General features: G+C 40.8%; 1 protein-coding gene across 1 annotated transcript in view; it reads right to left on the bottom strand.

The window, feature by feature from the left end:
• The window catches only part of fam20ca (FAM20C golgi associated secretory pathway kinase a), a gene marked incomplete at both ends in the record, with an annotated part of 51,934 nt that overhangs the window by 11,240 nt on the left and 22,884 nt on the right, over nucleotides 1-17,810 (bottom strand). Inside the window, 4 exons of the mRNA XM_079811215.1 lie at nucleotides 91-200; nucleotides 462-642; nucleotides 5,987-6,102; nucleotides 14,243-14,335. Coding sequence (XP_079667341.1) covers nucleotides 91-200; nucleotides 462-642; nucleotides 5,987-6,102; nucleotides 14,243-14,335 — 500 coding nt within the window. The remainder of the gene's footprint in view (nucleotides 1-90; nucleotides 201-461; nucleotides 643-5,986; nucleotides 6,103-14,242; nucleotides 14,336-17,810) is intronic.

Below are 17,810 nucleotides of genomic sequence, written 5' to 3'. Positions count from 1 at the left end.
ACCTGCATGAAAGTCAATTCAATTTTAACCAAGACTTCATGAGTTTATACAAATATTAAATTAAAATCTGCAGATATTTAAAAGACTTACCCATTAGAAAGTCAAAGATAGTCATGTCCATGATGTCCAGAAGCCGTGAGCCTCGGTCATACGGAGGAGTTTGTTTGACTTCATCACAATAATCCGGATCCACTTCCCACCTTAAAACACAGAAAACGACTAAGAAACTCACTTCACCTTTGAATTTGAGCTGCATTTTGCCCCGTCTCATATATAACCATACTAGAGTACAGCTGCCATCTAAAACAGGATGGCCCATTGTTTTACTGCTCAGATAGGATTTCTCTGAGAGTAAGTGAGAACCACAGTAGTCTTTTTTGCTGATAAAGCCAGACTGTAGTTTAATGAAGATATGGGGTGGTGCGTGGAGACCTGAGATAAAGCGGAGAAAAAGAGCTTACTCAGCTTTCTTGCGTTTGTGGTAGGAACGGCGCCAGGGGTTCCGCCAGGTCTTGCGCTTAGCTAGTGCCAAGTCAGGAAGAAATGCAGCCAGGGAGCCCTCGATCTGGTCGGGCTTCCCACACAGGGCATGTTCTGTAGAGCAGTAGTAGGAGCACTCGCCGTAGAAACAGATGTTGTTGGCTGCAGAGGTGAGGAAGAAAGGGTCTTAAGAAAGAGAAAAACTGTTCGTGGGGTCTCAGAAATGGACCGTTAGTGAGACAAAGAGGAGGAAAGGGAGAGTCCCTCTGGAGTAACATGGGGTTAAGTGTCTTCAAGTACACAATGGTAATAGCTTATTGACCACCCATTACGGGGTTTGAACCTACAACCTTTCACAATCCCCAGATAGTTAACTCAACTTTTATATAATGTGAAGCAGCTGTTTCTCACGGATGCATTGATTTGTAATGAATAAATCATCTTGTCTATAGGATTGCATCTATCAAGTTTAGAGGACCCACTTTATATTAGGTGGCCTTAGCTACTATGTACATTTAAATTAATCAGTTGATACAATGCACTTATTGTGTGCATACATGTTTTTTACATTGTACTTCATTGTACATCTGTAATGAATTTCTGTAGTTACATTTATAATTACACTGTTGACACTTCCCTTACACCTAACCCTACCCTTACACTTACCCATACCACCACATCTGTCCTTAACTTGACCCTTAAACTTACCCATACCACCACTCCTGTCCCTAACTTTACCCTTAAACTTACCCACACCACCACACCTGTCCATAACTTTACCCTTAAACTTACCCACACCACCACACCTGTCCCTAACTTTACCCTTAAACTTACCCATACCACCACATCTGTCCTTAACTTGACCCTTAAACTTACCCATACCACCACTCCTGTCCCTAACTTTACCCTTAAACTTACGCATACCACCACATCTGTCCTTAACTTGACCCTTAAACTTACCCATACCACCACTCCTGTCTCTAACTTTACCCTTAAACTTACCCATACCACCACATCTGTCCTTAACTTGACCCTTAAACTTACCCATACCACCACTCCTGTCCCTAACTTTACCCTTAAACTTACCCACATCACCACACCTGTTCCTAACTTTACCCTTAAACTTACCCACACCACCACACCTGTCCATAACTTTACCCTTAAACGTACCCATACCACCACACCTGTCCCTAACTTTACCCTTAAACTCACCCATACCACCACACCTGTCCATAACTTTACCCTTAAACTTACCCACATCACCACACCTGTCCCTAACTTTACCCTTTAACTTACCCATACCACCACACCTGTCCCTAACTTTAACCTTAAACTTACCCATACCACCACACCTGTCCATAACTTTACCCTTAAACTTACCCACACCACCACACCTGTCCATAACTTTACCCTTAAACTTACCCACACCACCACACCTGTCCATAACTTTACCCTTAAACTTACCCATACCACCACACCTATCCCTAACTTTACCCTTAATCTTACCCACACCACCACACCTGTCCATATCTTTACCCTTAAACTTACCCATACCACCACACCTGTCCCTAACTTTACCCTTAAACTCACCCATACCACCACACCTGTCCCTAACTTTACCCTTAAACTTACCCACACCACCACACCTGTCCCTAACTTTACCCTTAAACTCACCCATACCACCACACCTGTCCCTAACTTTACCCTTAAACTTACCCACATCACCACACCTGTCCCTAACTTTACCCTTAAACTTACCCACACCACCACACCTGTCCCTAACTTTACCCTTAAACATACCCATACCACCACACCTGTCCCTAACTTTACCCTTAAACTCACCCATACCACCACACCTGTCCCTAACTTTACCCTTAAACTAACCCACATCACCACACCTGTCCCTAACTTTACCCTTAAACTTACCCACACCACCACACCTGTCCCTAACTTTACCCTTAAACTCACCCATACCACCACACCTGTCCCTAACTTTCCCCTTAAACTTACCCACATCACCACACCTGTCCATAACTTTACCCTTAAACTTACCCACACCACCACACCTGTCCCTAACTTTACCCTTAAACTCACCCATACCACCACACCTGTCCCTAACTTTACCATTAAACTCACCCATACCACCACACCTGTCCCTAACTTTCCCCTTAAACTTACCCACATCACCACACCTGTCCATAACTTTACCCTTAAACTCACCCACACCACCACACCTGTCCCTAACTTTACCCTTAAACTCACCCACACCACCACACCTGTCCCTAACTTTACCCTTAAACGTACCCATACCACCACACCTGTCCTTAACTTTACCCTTAAACTCACCCATACCACCACACCTGTCCCTAACTTTACCCTTAAACTCACCCATACCACCACACCTGTCCCTAACTTTACCCTTAAACTCACCCATACCACCACACCTGTCCCTAACTTTACCCTTAAACTCACCCATACCACCACACCTGTCCATAACTTTACCCTTAAACTCACCCATACCATCACACCTGTCCCTAACTTTACCCTTAAACTCACCCATACCACCACACCTGTCCCTAACTTTACCCTTAAACTTACCCACACCACCACACCTGTCCCTAACTTTACCCTTAAACTTACCCATACCATCACACCTGTCCCTAACGTTACCCTTAAACTCACCCATACCACCACACCTGTCCCTAACTTTACCCTTAAACTTACCCACACCACCACACCTGTCCCTAACTTTACCCTTAAACTCACCCATACCACCACACCTGTCCCTAACTTTACCCTTAAACTCACCCATACCACCACACCTGTCCATAACTTTACCCTTAAACTTACCCATACCATCACACCTGTCCCTAACTTTACCCTTAAACTCACCCATACCACCACACCTGTCCCTAACTTTACCCTTAAACTTACCCACACCACCACACCTGTCCCTAACTTTACCCTTAAACTTACCCATACCATCACACCTGTCCCTAACTTTACCCTTAAACTCACCCATACCACCACACCTGTCCCTATCTTTACCCAAATCCCATCTCAGTATCAGTAAAAGTGTTTTGCAATACAATATGAACACAATAAGTTCATTGTTCTTATTTTTTTAATGTAAGTACATAGTAGTTAAGGCCACCTAATATAAAGTGGGACCAGTTCAGGAAAAAAGAGAGACAATAATCTAGTAGGCCTAAATCATGTTTCAAATCATGAATTAACCAGTTTTCATTGATTTTGTAGGACAATAACTATATTGTAATACATACTGTATTAAAGATTAATTTAGATGTTAGTACATAGTAGTTAAAGCCACTTAATAAAGTATGATTACTAATATCCCACCTATTAGCAATGTGGCAAAGTGTTAAACAAAGACTGAAAACAGTACATGTTCTCTCTGTAACACCTTATTTTCCAATGTTACACGTTACATGTAGTTACTGTAGTAATAACTATAGATTATCCATACCCTAATCCTACCCTAACCCTATAGTAAGTACATGTAGTTACTTATTATTACTCAGTAGTAAAATATATAATTACACTGTAACAAGGTGTCTTTTTAACACTGTAATTAAAGAATGAAGTGCTGAGTAATAATAATGAACTACATGTACTTACTATAAGGTTAGGGTAGGATTAGGATTTGTTTGAGGGTTAGTTGCATGCAATTATGCATAATTTACTGTTATTACTATGGTAAATATATGTAACATGTAACAATGACACTCTAAAATAAAGTGTAACTGTACCCTTGTGAAAAAGAAGTGCACTTAATTGGGTAACACTTTATTTTTGTGTGCTTATTACACGCTTATTACAACGTTTGTTACATGTACTTATTATAGTAATAACATAGGGTTAGAGTAGGGTTAGTGCATGTACTTATGCATAATTAACTGTTATTACTACAGTAAGTAACGTGTAACACATTAAAGTGTTACCAAAATACACTTTGTAATAATATCAAGTTTACGTACATTTTAAATTATTATGCTTTGATACTCTTTTGTCATGCTTTAAATAACTTATTTTGATGTCTTGAATAAGATACTAAAGCACAAGTACTTAATTTTAATGTGAAATTACAAATATATGTACATTTCATTGAAGTATATTCAGTTTACCATAAATTCTTACATTCAGCAGTCCACTTTAACCATATTTCAACACCGTAATTATGAAATTACATATACAGATGTCAAAAAAGCACTAAGTTCAGCATGTTATATGAATTTGAAATGTAATGCATTTTCATTTAATTGATTAAACGTCCCAAAACATTACATTCAGTTCGTTCACACTTGTTTTAAAGTATTTTATTTCTGTAATAATTAAAAGTATGCTGAAGTGTACTTCTTTTTCCACAAGGGTAGTATTATAAATTCTGTTTCTATAACATTTTGTTATAAAATAGCCAATATATACACACAACACAACACAGTTGAATTGCTCAGATCTTGTCTTGTTTGAGACACATTCTGCTCTGTATTTTTGCTTCACTCCACGTATCTTCATAAGTCTTATATGTAAATAATGGAAAGCAGCCGCCCCCAGTAATAGCCACATAAATGTAAAAAATTGTTGACACATCCTGGTATACCATCATACCGCCCGGCCCTACCCCCGTCATCATGATGGTAAACACATTTGAAAGCAACTGTGTCAATCTTTTGTGCAGAAACCTTGTGTATAGTGTTAATACAGTTTGTAGAGCATGTTTTTGAAATAGGTGACTCCTCCAGATGTGCCTTTATGTGATGAAGGATGTCAGTGATCTAAAATGCTCAGAATCACCAAGGGCTCATTAAACGCTGCTGTTTAGCCAATGATGAATCATTGTGTATAACGCCTTTTTCAAATGTTTCCTGACACGGCTCCCCGGGGGAAGAGGAGCCCTTTCACTCCTTCCCACAAAAACACATTTGTCATGAAAAGTGAAGGCAGAATGCTAATGATAGCCCTGCAGTGAAAGAATATGGCCAATCTGTGTGCCTCATCCGAACACTTACATCATCTAAATGTCAGTAATTTAGTTGCCAAACTTGCAGCACGTGTGTTATTGCATGCTTGTTACTCCCCAATTAAAGGCTGTAATTAGCCTAGCATCTTGGCTGGGTGTCACTAATATTGGCCGCGGTTGTTTGTGAGGGTTCTCTGTGGGTTTTCTAAGCTGTTTAAAAAAGGAATATGCAGTTATAAATATGTAAAGCAAGATGCTAACGTGACGCTATGTAGGCTGTGCAACACATTTAGCTAAATGCTAACGCATCTACACAACATAGGCACCTGAAAGTTTGTCATAAAAATGGCTTACTTACTGCTCAGAAGTGCAGATTATTTTGTGGATTTAGCAGCGAATTGCATACTTTTCGCACATGATGCAGTTTCTATCTGAACTCTATACGCGTGAGAAGCCAACAATCAGGAGGGGGGGAAGCATGGCCTGATGGGATTGAAGAAAAGGCCATGCGGAAGCCACTCGTACCTGGGGAAACGAAGAATGTCCGCCAGAGCTTTTTGTCACGGGTCACGTCTCGGATCTCCCGTGTCATGTTCACCAACCTGCCGGCCACCGGGGGAACTCTCCGGAAATCCAGGATTCTGTGCGCCACAAACAAACAACAGTGTCAATTATTCATTTGCAACGCATTATGAGATGTAACACGCGCGCCGTTTCTTCATCTAGACGTTGGACAGTTCATAGGCTGCTTTATGAGAACAGTGACACCAGACATTCAATCTTCTGCCGCATTCAATAATGAGGAAGCAAACAATAAAGAGTGCAGAAAATCCATAGAATAAAGCAATTTCTAAAGTGGCTGGATAACGATTTTTTCTTCAAGGTGCTACTGCTAAGCAACTGAGCCCACTCTTTACTCACTGGCTTTATGACACCTCTGCGATTGTTCTTTATTAGCTATTTAAAGACTTTTATTGGCATTTTAGCATCTGGCCACACACTACAGGATATAAATGCCTTCTCTCATTTCCTCTTTCTTGTGTACTTGTCTTGTGCAAAAGTCAGAATTGGCTCCTTTTCAATTATTTCAGAGTGTGAATTTTTTTATTAATTTAGCCACACGCCTCACAAGGAGTGGAATTCACAGAATTCAATTTAAAGAAATTCAAAAGAGGTTAATTTCATTAACCGAAGATTTGCAGTAAAACACAACCTTAGATTATTATTTATTTGAATTATGTTTTTTGTATCCCTTAATGTGATCTTGTGGCCACGACTTTTTATCACGTTCCCAAAAGTTAATACACTATAATGCCAAAAGTATAGGGACACCCCTCCAAATTCAGGTTTTCCAATCACTTCCATGGCCACAGGTGTATAAATCAAGCACTAGGCATGCAGACGCTTCTACAAACATTTGTGAAAGAATGGGTCGCTCTCAGGAGCTCAGTGAACTCAAGTATGGTACCGTGATAGGTTGCCACCTGTGCAATAAGTCCATTTGTGAAATTTCGGTGAACTGTTAATGGTATTATAAAAAAGTGGAAGCAATTAGGAACAACAGCAACTCAGCCAGGAAGTGGTAGGCCACGTAAAATCACGGAGCGGGGTCAGCGCATGTTGAGGGTCACAGTGCGCAGAAGTCGCCAACTTTCTGCAGAGTCAATAGCTACAGACCTTCAAACTTCATGTGGCCTTCAAATTAGCTGAAGAACAGTGTGTAGAGCTTCATGGAATGAGTTTCCATGGCAATCAGATGGACGAGTCTGGGGTTGGCGGTTGCCAGGAGAACGGGACTTGCCTGACTGCATTTTGCCAAGTGTTACATTTGGTGGAGGGGGATTATGGTGTGGGGTTGTTTTTCAGGGGTTGGGCTTGGCCCCTTAGTTCCAGTGAAAGAACCTCTTAATGCTTCAGCACACCAAGACATTTTGGACAATTTCATGCTCCCAACTTTGTGGGAACAGTTTGGGGACGGCCCCTTCCTGTTCCAACATGACTGCCCCCCAGTGCACAAAGCAAGGTCCATAAAGACATGGATGAGCATGTTTGGTGTGGAGGAACTTGACTGGCCTGCACAGAGTCCTGACCTCAACACCTTTGGAATGAATTAGAGTGGAGACTGAGAGCCAGTCCTTCTCGTCCAACATCAGTGACCTCACAAATTTGCTTCAAGAAGAATGGTCACAAATGTCCATAAACACACACCTAACCCTAGTGGAAAGCCTTCCCAGAAGAGTTGAAGCTGTTATAGCTGCAAAAGGTGGGCCAACTCCACATTAAAACATACGGATTAAGAATGGGATATCATTAAAGTTCATGCGCATGGAAAAACTTTTGCCAATATATAGTGTATGTCATGGCAACCACAAAACTAAGTGAACCGAACATGTCCTGTACATTACAGCCACATTGTGTGACATACAATTTGAACTTGCATCCTGTTTGCCATTCCAATTGAAATAGAGGAATCGAATTGTAATGTAAAAGTCTTTCAGAATTCAACTCTGACTGGTGCACAACCCTGGTGGAGGGTTTGTTCAGCTCTCAGTCTTTGTCTGCGTGTGCACTGGGCCGTCTCAGAGAACAGATCACATCGTGTGGTGTGAGCGCTTTCAACATTCAACCTCCAACGACGCATAGGCTCCCGGCCCCTGAGAGACAGAAACCCAAGCCTTTAAGGTGAAACCACTCAGGGGTCGCGAGTTGCAAAGTCAGAGTTTGGACGGAGGCGACAAAGAGCCCAGTGTGAAAACACTGCATTCTAGAAACAGACATTTATAGAAATAAGCTAGAACAGCGAGGAAGCGGGTGTTGGAATTGGTTTACGTACTGTAAACATGCAGCACAACGTTTCTTGTCAAACTCAATTGTTTCCACATGCTCTCACGCTAATGGAATATCAATATAGTATTTCACGAGCAAACATCCTCTCAGCGTTATCACTCAGCTGACAATAAATTGGCATATCATACTGCGCTTTTTCTCTCCTAAATAAAATACATAACGGACATGACAGCAATGACTTTCTTGAGGAAATCAAGTGGGTCTCACAAGCTCAATTAGCTCCCTGACTCCACAAAGCCTCTCTCTGTGGGGCTTCTTGTTAAAGTCAGCGGGGAGTTTCTTCTGACTTCTGCCTGCACTCACATGCACCTTGTTACTCTCGAAGTAACCGTAAGGTGTATCGACTCTATCGCACTAAGTGCTTTTCAGGCCGTTGTCCAAAAGTCTTGAGTGACATGCGCAGAGTGCGGGAATATAATAAGAGTTGGTTTAGCTTTCTGACATCACAACGGTGTGAGTGCTCTCGGTCATAAATGTGAGACGTGGAGATGTGTTTGTGTGTGTGTGGTTATGGTTTCTTTTCCCCTGCCCATGTCCATTTCAGAGCATTATCAGAGCCCTACAGGTGTTTTCAGTGAAATAACTGGAATAAAGCAAAACTGGACGTCTCTGTGAGGGGAATTTCCTCTTAAAGGCTACTGGCTGAATGGGGTTTGAACGAGCCTTTAGACTACCAGATTGTTGGGTTTACACTATAATATCTTTCAAATAACTAATGGACTTCTTAACGTTTCTATTCATTTTGATTTATTTGCTGAAAAACAGTGCTTCACTGGAATTGACATGTGCTCTTTAGCTAACTCTGGCACAAAATTTGTGTTGTGTATGGTACCTGTTAAATACATTAAGACAAAGTTTGGTGTCTATATGACAAAGGGTTGCAGAGTTGCAGAATCAGCTTGGCATCATCAGCCAACGATTTTGTTTATGCGTTATTCGCGAATGGTTTGGTCAATCAAAAAGCTTTTAATATATTTTTGTTGGCATGGTCTCACAATAATCTGAGCCAATTTTGGGTCAAATCGGACCAACGGTCTAGGAGGAGTTAAAAAAGTTTAAAATGGCGGACGGCAATTTCGACTGAATATGGCATAATTGGTAACATTGAGTTTACACTAGTTTAATTAAAATAGACAAAAATGATCCAAAGCTATTCACATTTTTGGAAATTTCCTTATAATTTTTTGACAACAAGGTTCCGCTGTCTCGAAACTTTTTGAGTTAGGGCATTGTGCTGATGATACACATCAAGTTTCGTAACTATACGTGAATATGTTTGTAAAATACAGCTTTTTACGGCATAATTCAAAATGGCTGACGACCAAAGGGACATCAAAAAGCCTTTAATAACTTTTTGCCGGCAAAATGGAGGAAAAATGTTCATGACGGAAAATAATGTGATGGTGTGCAATTGAATCATGAGGATTTTTTTTTTTTTCTAGCCCTGATGGTTCAAACCACTCCCGGCGCTATGGGGGGGCCGGCTCCTGTGCCCCCCCTCCATCAAATTTACATTTAAAAATTATTTTAAAAAATAATAATAATTTACGTGTAGTATTTATATATTTATTGATGTGTGTATTTAAGTGTAATATTTGACTCATAATCTTATTTAAAAAAACACCCGCGAAGTTTGACTGATTGTTTACAAAAAAGGGGTTTCCCGCTGACCCGCTCTAACGGCAGCATCTCGGTAAAGTTATAGCGAAGTGACGTGCGCTCGGTTTTGCCTAAGCTAGCTAGCTAGGTTAAATTTAAATTAATCGTGAAAGTGAAAATATTAAAATATGGAAATACGAAGCTTTTTCAAATCGTCAGCTTCTGGAGGGAAGAAACTGACACCTGTGGCGCCTGAAACACCTGCTACAACGACAGAAGGTGGTGGAGCCTCGGCTAGCAGCACCAGTCATGATCCAAGCTATGTTTATTCCACTCCCAAAAACGTCGACTTCAGCTGTATTAAGAACGTGAGTAGGGCAGTTGGTTTTATTACTCTTCTTAAGTTGCACCAGCTGTGGTGTAAATTATGCATTTGACACTAGCCGTGTTTACATTACCCTTCAAATTGCGCAAATTGAAATTGCGAATTGAAAATATTTCGAAATAGTTTTTTTTATCAATATTTAGATAATAGCGCAAAACAGCTGCGCAAATCTGTAATGGAAACGCAGCTACTGATATGCTATAAGTGTGTGAGTGTGTCGTAGTTGATTATGCATGGTTGATTTAATACTTAACTTGAGATTTGTGACTATTAGGCTGTTATTAGGAAGTTGGCTTATAGCATGCTGTGTTCACGGAACAATGAGCAACAAAGTTCCTTAAAAATAAATATAACAATTAGTTTATTAGGTTATATATTCTTTAAACCCATAAACCCATACGTATGAGCAAAAAGCAATAGTAATAGTGATGCTTGTCTGAGCAAACTAATAATTATAAATCTAAGAAAAATGTGGGGAAAAATAGGAAATAATGAGAAATACAAGTACAAAGTTCAGACAATACTGATGACATTGTCAATTTTTTTGGCAATCTGATATTGTCTCTTCCAGCCTTATCATTAATGTCATACACCTTAAAACAAAATCACAGACCCATCATATCTAAACGCCTCCAAACATTTCTGTCAGACAAAGATAAAGGCAGAGTAAACAAAAAGTAAACACAGTGGGAAGCTAAGCATAAATTCTTGGCAATGCTTAAGGTCACATGATCTAATTGTTATTCAGATGGTACCAGTTTGTCTCTGAAACAGAGAAACAAGAAAAAACAAGAACATAAGGAATACAGCAACACAAACATTGGATCAGATATTTATGTGGAACCACTTGATATTAAGTGTCTTTAACTACTATATAACATTCACAATTAATAATTTGATACAATGCACTTATTTTGTACATACTGTTACATTGTACTTATATTTATTGTGTTCATGTATTGCAAGACTCTTGTGCTGCTATTGAGGTGGGATAGAGGTAAGGTTAGGTGTAAGGGAAGGGTCAACAGTGTCATTAAGCAGGGTTAGCACTGCTTTTACCCGGGGTTATGAAACCCTGATCTGGAGAAGGGTTTTCACCGCTTTTACCTGGGGTTATGAAACCCTGTTCTGGAACAGGGTTAGCACCACTTTTACCCAGGGTAATGAAACCCTGTTCTATAACTGGGTTATCACCACTTTTACCCGGGGTAATGAAACCCTGTTCTATAACTGGGTTTTCACCACTTTTACCCGGGGTAATGAAACCCTGTTCTATAACTGGGTTATCACCACTTTTACCCGGGGTAATGAAACCCTGTTCTATAACTGGGTTATCACCACTTTTACCCGGGGTAATGAAACCCTGTTCTATAACTGGGTTTTCACCACTTTTACCCGGGGTAATGAAACCCTGTTCTATAACTGGGTTATCACCACTTTTACCCGGGGTAATGAAACCCTGTTCTATAACAGGGTTAGCACCACTTTTACCTGGGGTAATGAAACCCTGTTCTATAGCCCTATTCGGACGGGATTAGTTTAACATGGGGAGGTGGGGGTAAAGTAATTATTACCAGAGGTTCTCTGTGATTTTAGTCCCGTCCGAATGTGCCATCTCGGTAATCATTACGGACAATGTCAGTAAAGATTACGGAGACTTTTACCTTCTGTAAAAAGGTCCGGAAAAATGACCTTGGGTAAAACTAATCCCGTTCGAATAGACCCGGTGTAAAAATGTACGGTAAAATTCCATCATTTCCTGTTTAAAAGTAGTTTTGGCGCGTTTTGCAAGCATGGAAGCGCTTGAAGAAGCACTCGGTTTCGGTGTAGGTGGTGGGACCAGTCCCGCCGCTGGCCGCTTTGATGCCCTAAGCGCGATCACTTTATGATGCCCGCAGTGGCGGCGTTCGCGAATTTTGCAGAGCCGCGGGAGGGTCGAGAGAGCATTTTCTTGTGGTGCTCCCCGGAGCACTTGGTGCCCTACGCGCAGCGCGTGATGCGCGTGGTGGTAGCGGCGTCACTGGGTGGGACAACTCTGTAGCAAACCTCCAGTATTTTCCGCATACAATTTAAAGCAACAATAAGATCGAAAGCACTTTTTAGAGGCACAACACTTCTTTTAGCTTTAGGTAAGTGTCTATTAACAATACAATCCAAACAGAATCGTTAGACTGGACCTAAATGTTTATGTTTATTTATATATATATATATATATATATACACACACACACATATTGTGTGTTTGCTCACGTGAAAACAGGAAGCAACTCACATGACGACAAGGAGGTTACGTTGGTGCGTAAAGCGAGTTACCCCTCCCAATTCTGCTAGTTTTACTGAGATGTCTTATCCCGTGCGAATTGGCCATTAATATTACAGACGTCCTGAGGTAAAATTACTTTACCCCCACCTCCCCATGTTAAACTAATCCTGTCCGAATAGGGCTTATAACAGGGTTAGCACCACTTTTACCCGGGGTAATGAAACCCTGTTCTATAACAGGGTTAGCACCACTTTTACCCGGGGTAATGAAACCCTGTTCTATAACTGGGTTATCACCACTTTTACCCGGGGTAATGAAACCCTGTTCTATAACTGGGTTATCACCACTTTTACCCAGGGTAATGAAACCCTGTTCTATAACAGGGTTAGCACCACTTTTACCCGGGGTAATGAAACCCTGTTCTATAACTGGGTTATCACCACTTTTACCCGGGGTAATGAAACCCTGTTCTATAACTGGGTTATCACCACTTTTACCCGGGGTAATGAAACCCTGTTCTATAACTGGGTTATCACCACTTTTACCCGGGGTAATGAAACCCTGTTCTATAACTGGGTTATCACCACTTTTACCCGGGGTAATGAAACCCTGTTCTATAACAGGGTTAGCACCACTTTTACCCGGGGTAATGAAACCCTGTTCTATAACTGGGTTATCATCACTTTTACCCAGGGTAATGAAACCCTGTTCTGGAACAGGGTTAGCACTAGGGGTGCTCCGATTGATCGGAAACCGATCTCGATCAGTCGATAATCGCTTTGGGATGATTGATCGGCGGTCTCCAAAAAGGCCGATCTCATGAACCGATCGCATGCTGACGACACATAAAACCCGCACCTGCCGTGAGAGCTAGGGCATGATATGCAGCGACACCGTCTCGTTCTCTTTCCAGCGCGGGTAAAATAATTATAATGCTGAAGGTGAGGTACAATTCATATTTCTATATTAAATAACTTACGCAGTCATTTGAAAACTTTCTGTGGGAAGCAAGTTCACAAACAGCGTGCGTGAATCACCGCGTGCGCGCGCTCTCTCTCTCCCTTTCAAAATGCTCAAATAAAATGGCTTCACATCAGCTCATCGCATGTGCACTAAAATCGAGCTGCAGTGCACAGTTGACACAGGATTTGCCACTTTGCACAATCGAGGCAGTGTCGCATCGTCACTAAAGTTTATCATTTGCATTTATTTTTAACTTAATTAATTTTACCCGGGGTTATGAAACCCTGCTCTGGAGAAGGGTTAGCACCGCTTTTACCCTGGTTATGAAACCCTGATCTGGAGAAGGGTTAGCACCGCTTTTACCCAGGGTTGCACCGCTTTTACCCAGGGTTATGAATCCCTGTTCTGGAGAAGGGTTAGCACCGCTTTTACCCGGGGTTATGAATCCCTGTTCTGGAGAAGGGTTAGCACCGCTTTTACCCGGGGTTATGAATCCCTGTTCTGGAGAAGGGTTAGCACCGCTTTTACCCGGGGTTATGAAGCCCTGATCCGGAGAAGAAACTAAGAAAAAAACGGACGTTGACCCAGGATTTAAGAATGTCCAGTGTGAAACGTGAAGCAAGATAACCCAGGACTCCGTTTACCCGGGGTTTAGAATGACCCAGGGTTAACTATTTCAAGTGTGAAAAGCCCTTCTTTCTCTCTGCAGGTGTTTTAGTCTTACCTGTCCAGATGAAATGCAGCGATCTCTGCGTTGTGTCGCTCAAAGTCAGAGAAGTAGAAGAAGTCTGGGGGTGTTTCCTGTTCTCTGGTTTGTCTAAAGGTAGAGAATAGAAACAAACAAGGTTGATGTTAGTTAGGCAGAATCAGAGGTACAGTTAGCACATGAATTACAGCAAAAACACTTGTTTTCCACCTAACAGCTTCAGAATGCAAAACTAGAGTATTGTTTACTGTGTGCAGCTCATACTGTATACTTCATTCTAGACAGTACGACTGCATCCGAAATCACATACTCTCTTGAGTAGGTACTTATTTTGAATAAGTAATGACTCAAGGACCACTAAAAAGTATGTTTACATAGTACGAACTATGTTCATAGTATGTGTAGTGTGAATGTAATTCAGACGTACTACTGTTGCCATGTTGTCATTATCACGTGACCTACGGGTTATGTCGCTTCACTGCCATTCATAAATCTTCTCCCGTGGCCTCATGGGATAGTAAAGTGTCCATCATATGCACACTTCAGAATCTCACCGGAAGAAGTAGGTCATCCCGGTACTTTTCGCCTACTCTTTTATGAGTACCGTGAATTCGGAGATAATTATTTTATCACATACGGTTTTTCGCCTACTACACAGTAGGCGATTTCGGATGCAGCCCGAGTGAAACACTATGCAATATTACACATTTCAAAGAGTAATATGCTACATTGTCGACACATAACTTCACTGCTGCAGGTTTAAGAAGAAATTTGGCATTTGTAATCAAATCTGGTTTAAAACTGTTCCAACTTTTAGCAGTCAAATCAAATCATAAGCATGACATTTGTACAGTAGTGGCCAACAGTGATGTCCACAGTTAATATACAAAATATTTAATATTTTTGAAATATGCTAAATAGTAAGGAAAAACAAAACAGTAAATTTGGTTACGGTATTTTCTGACTAAATTAACTAGCTACAGGTTTTACTATGCAAAAAAAAAAAGTATTTAATATTTTATTGGTTCTCTCTTATTATGTCCGCACAATTTGGCATGTTTTATTGTTCTATTATCTCCAATCACTCCAATCACAACTATTACAAAATCTTTAACAGTTTTTTAACAACTCAAAAAAACCTACTCAATCTTAAACAGATCAAACATATCCTTGACGTTGAACATCACTTTTGGCCACCACTGTATGTTTAAAATAACGTAAAAATCATAGCTGACATTGCTTCCATGTCATTAATCACACAGGCTATATTTAGGATAACACACTCCCAAGCTTTGCCTGCTATTTCTGCATTATGCAGTAGGCTATATATACCCGTATATATTTTGTATTCATGAAACAGCTGGGTGACCTACTATATGCCATAATGTTCAGTGTAAAACAATGCAGCTTCTTCTTAACTAATTATTTGGTCAGAAAATCAAAACATTTATACACAAAACTGGATTATATTTGAGTTGTTATTGTTTTAACATTTCATTTTTATTGAAAGAGCGCTATGCCTGCAACAAAAGGAAAGAGTGGCTTCCAGCGGTCTGTTTTGTCAGGTAGTGCTATGCTAGTTTCAGTTAGCTGACAACATGGACGTCAGCCGAGTGGCCCGCATGGCTGGATCAGCAACTAAAGGGATGTGTGTGTGTGTGTACAGAACAGTTTTTGGCAGAAAACAAACTGCAGGTGCATGTTCCACGTACCTATGCGTTCAGACAGACAGATTACAAGACTCAGACAGACAGGCGCAGGGAAAAAAAGCCATAGAATCCAGACAGACATGCACTAAACCACAGATCTTAACTGTCAACCGCCTACAATGATATCGTTCTCAACAGCTCATGGTGTCTCTTACATGGCGCTTCCCTGAAGCAACAACCTTTCCTGGAAGTGTTACGAAGTGATCCCAGAAAGCGGCAAATCAGAGCCACTTTTAGTTGTTGGTGGACTAACAAACACAGAGGGAAAACGGTATTGCCTAAAGGTCACTCATAACTGAAACAGAGTTTCATTTAAGTAAAAAGGAGTGATGAGATAGTTAGCAGTTAGCAGACTATCATCACTCAATGGCTGGTTGTCTAAGTGGTGTCTGCAAAATAACATAGGGTTCATAGACAATTGGAAAAGTTTTTGGGGCAGACCTGACCTGTTGAAGAAGGATGGCATCCATCCCTCTTGGGGTGGTGCCGCTCTTCTCTCTAGTAATCTGGCACATAGTCTTAGAGCTAAACCTTGACTCACTAGGGCCCAGGTCAGGAAGCAGACAAACTGGCTAAACCGACCGTCTGCTAGCTGTCTCACGTTACCGGAGTCAGATAAATCCCAGCACATAGAGACTCTTTCACCTAGATATTATCATATAGAGACTGTGTCTGTTCCCCGAATTAGTAAATACAAAAAAACATCAAAACCATTCAACAGTAAAAATTTAATTGACGTCCAACAAATAAACAAAATATATAATACAGATGAACAATTGATAAAGCTTGGGTTGCTGAATATTAGATCCCTTTCCCCAAAAGCGCTTATTGTTAATGATATTATTACAGATAATAATCTAGATGTGCTCTGTTTGACAGAAACCTGGCTAAAACCTGACAACTACATTACCTTAAATGAGTCCACCCCCCAAGATTATTGTTATAAACATGAGCCGCGTCTGAAAGGTAAAGGGGGAGGGGTTGCTGTAATTTATAATAATATCTTCAGTATTACTCAGAAGTCTAGTTTCAAATATAATTCCTTCGAAGTGTTGGTGCTTTATGTAACGCTATGTAGTGTACATGATAAAACCCGTTCAACATTTGTGTTAGCTACTGTATACAGGCCACCTGGGCATAATACAGACTTTATCAAAGAATTTGCTGATTTTCTATCAGAGTTAGTACTGGCCGTAGATAAAGTACTAATTGTTGGTGATTTTAATATCCATGTTGACAACGGAAAAGACGTATTGGGATTAGCATTTAAAGACACACTAAACTCTATTGGAGTTAGGCAACACGTGTCAGGAGCCACTCATCGCCATAATCATACTTTAGACCTAATATTGTCACATGGAATAAATGTTGATACCGTTGAAATTCTGCAGCAGAGCGATGACATCTCAGATCATTACTTAGTATCATGTATACTTAATTTAGCTAAGGTTGCAAAGCCGCCCCCTCGCTTTAAAAATGGCAGGACAATCACTGCCGCCACTAAAGATTGCTTTTTAAATAATCTCCCTCATCAGTCTCATCTGCTCAGCATCCCAGATAGTATAGAAGAACTCGATGTTGCAACAGAAACTATTGACTCTCTCTTTTCCAGTACTTTAGACACAGTTGCTCCTCTGCGCTTAAAGAAGATTAAAGAAAATAGTCCAACGCCGTGGTACAACGAGCACACCCGGGCCCTTAAAACAGCAGCCAGAAAAATGGAGCGCAGCTGGAAGAAAACAAAATTAGAGATATTTCGTAATTCGTGGAAAGAGCACATGATCACATACAGAAAGGCTGTAAAAACTGCTAGATCTGCTTATTTCTCAACTCTCTTGGAAGAAAACAAACACAACCCAAGGTATTTATTCGATACA

Source organism: Gobio gobio, assembly GCF_949357685.1.
Source record: "Gobio gobio genome assembly, chromosome: 1".
In the NCBI taxonomy this organism is placed as follows: Eukaryota; Metazoa; Chordata; class Actinopteri; order Cypriniformes; family Gobionidae; genus Gobio; species Gobio gobio.
This window is presented reverse-complemented; position numbering and strand designations above follow the sequence as displayed.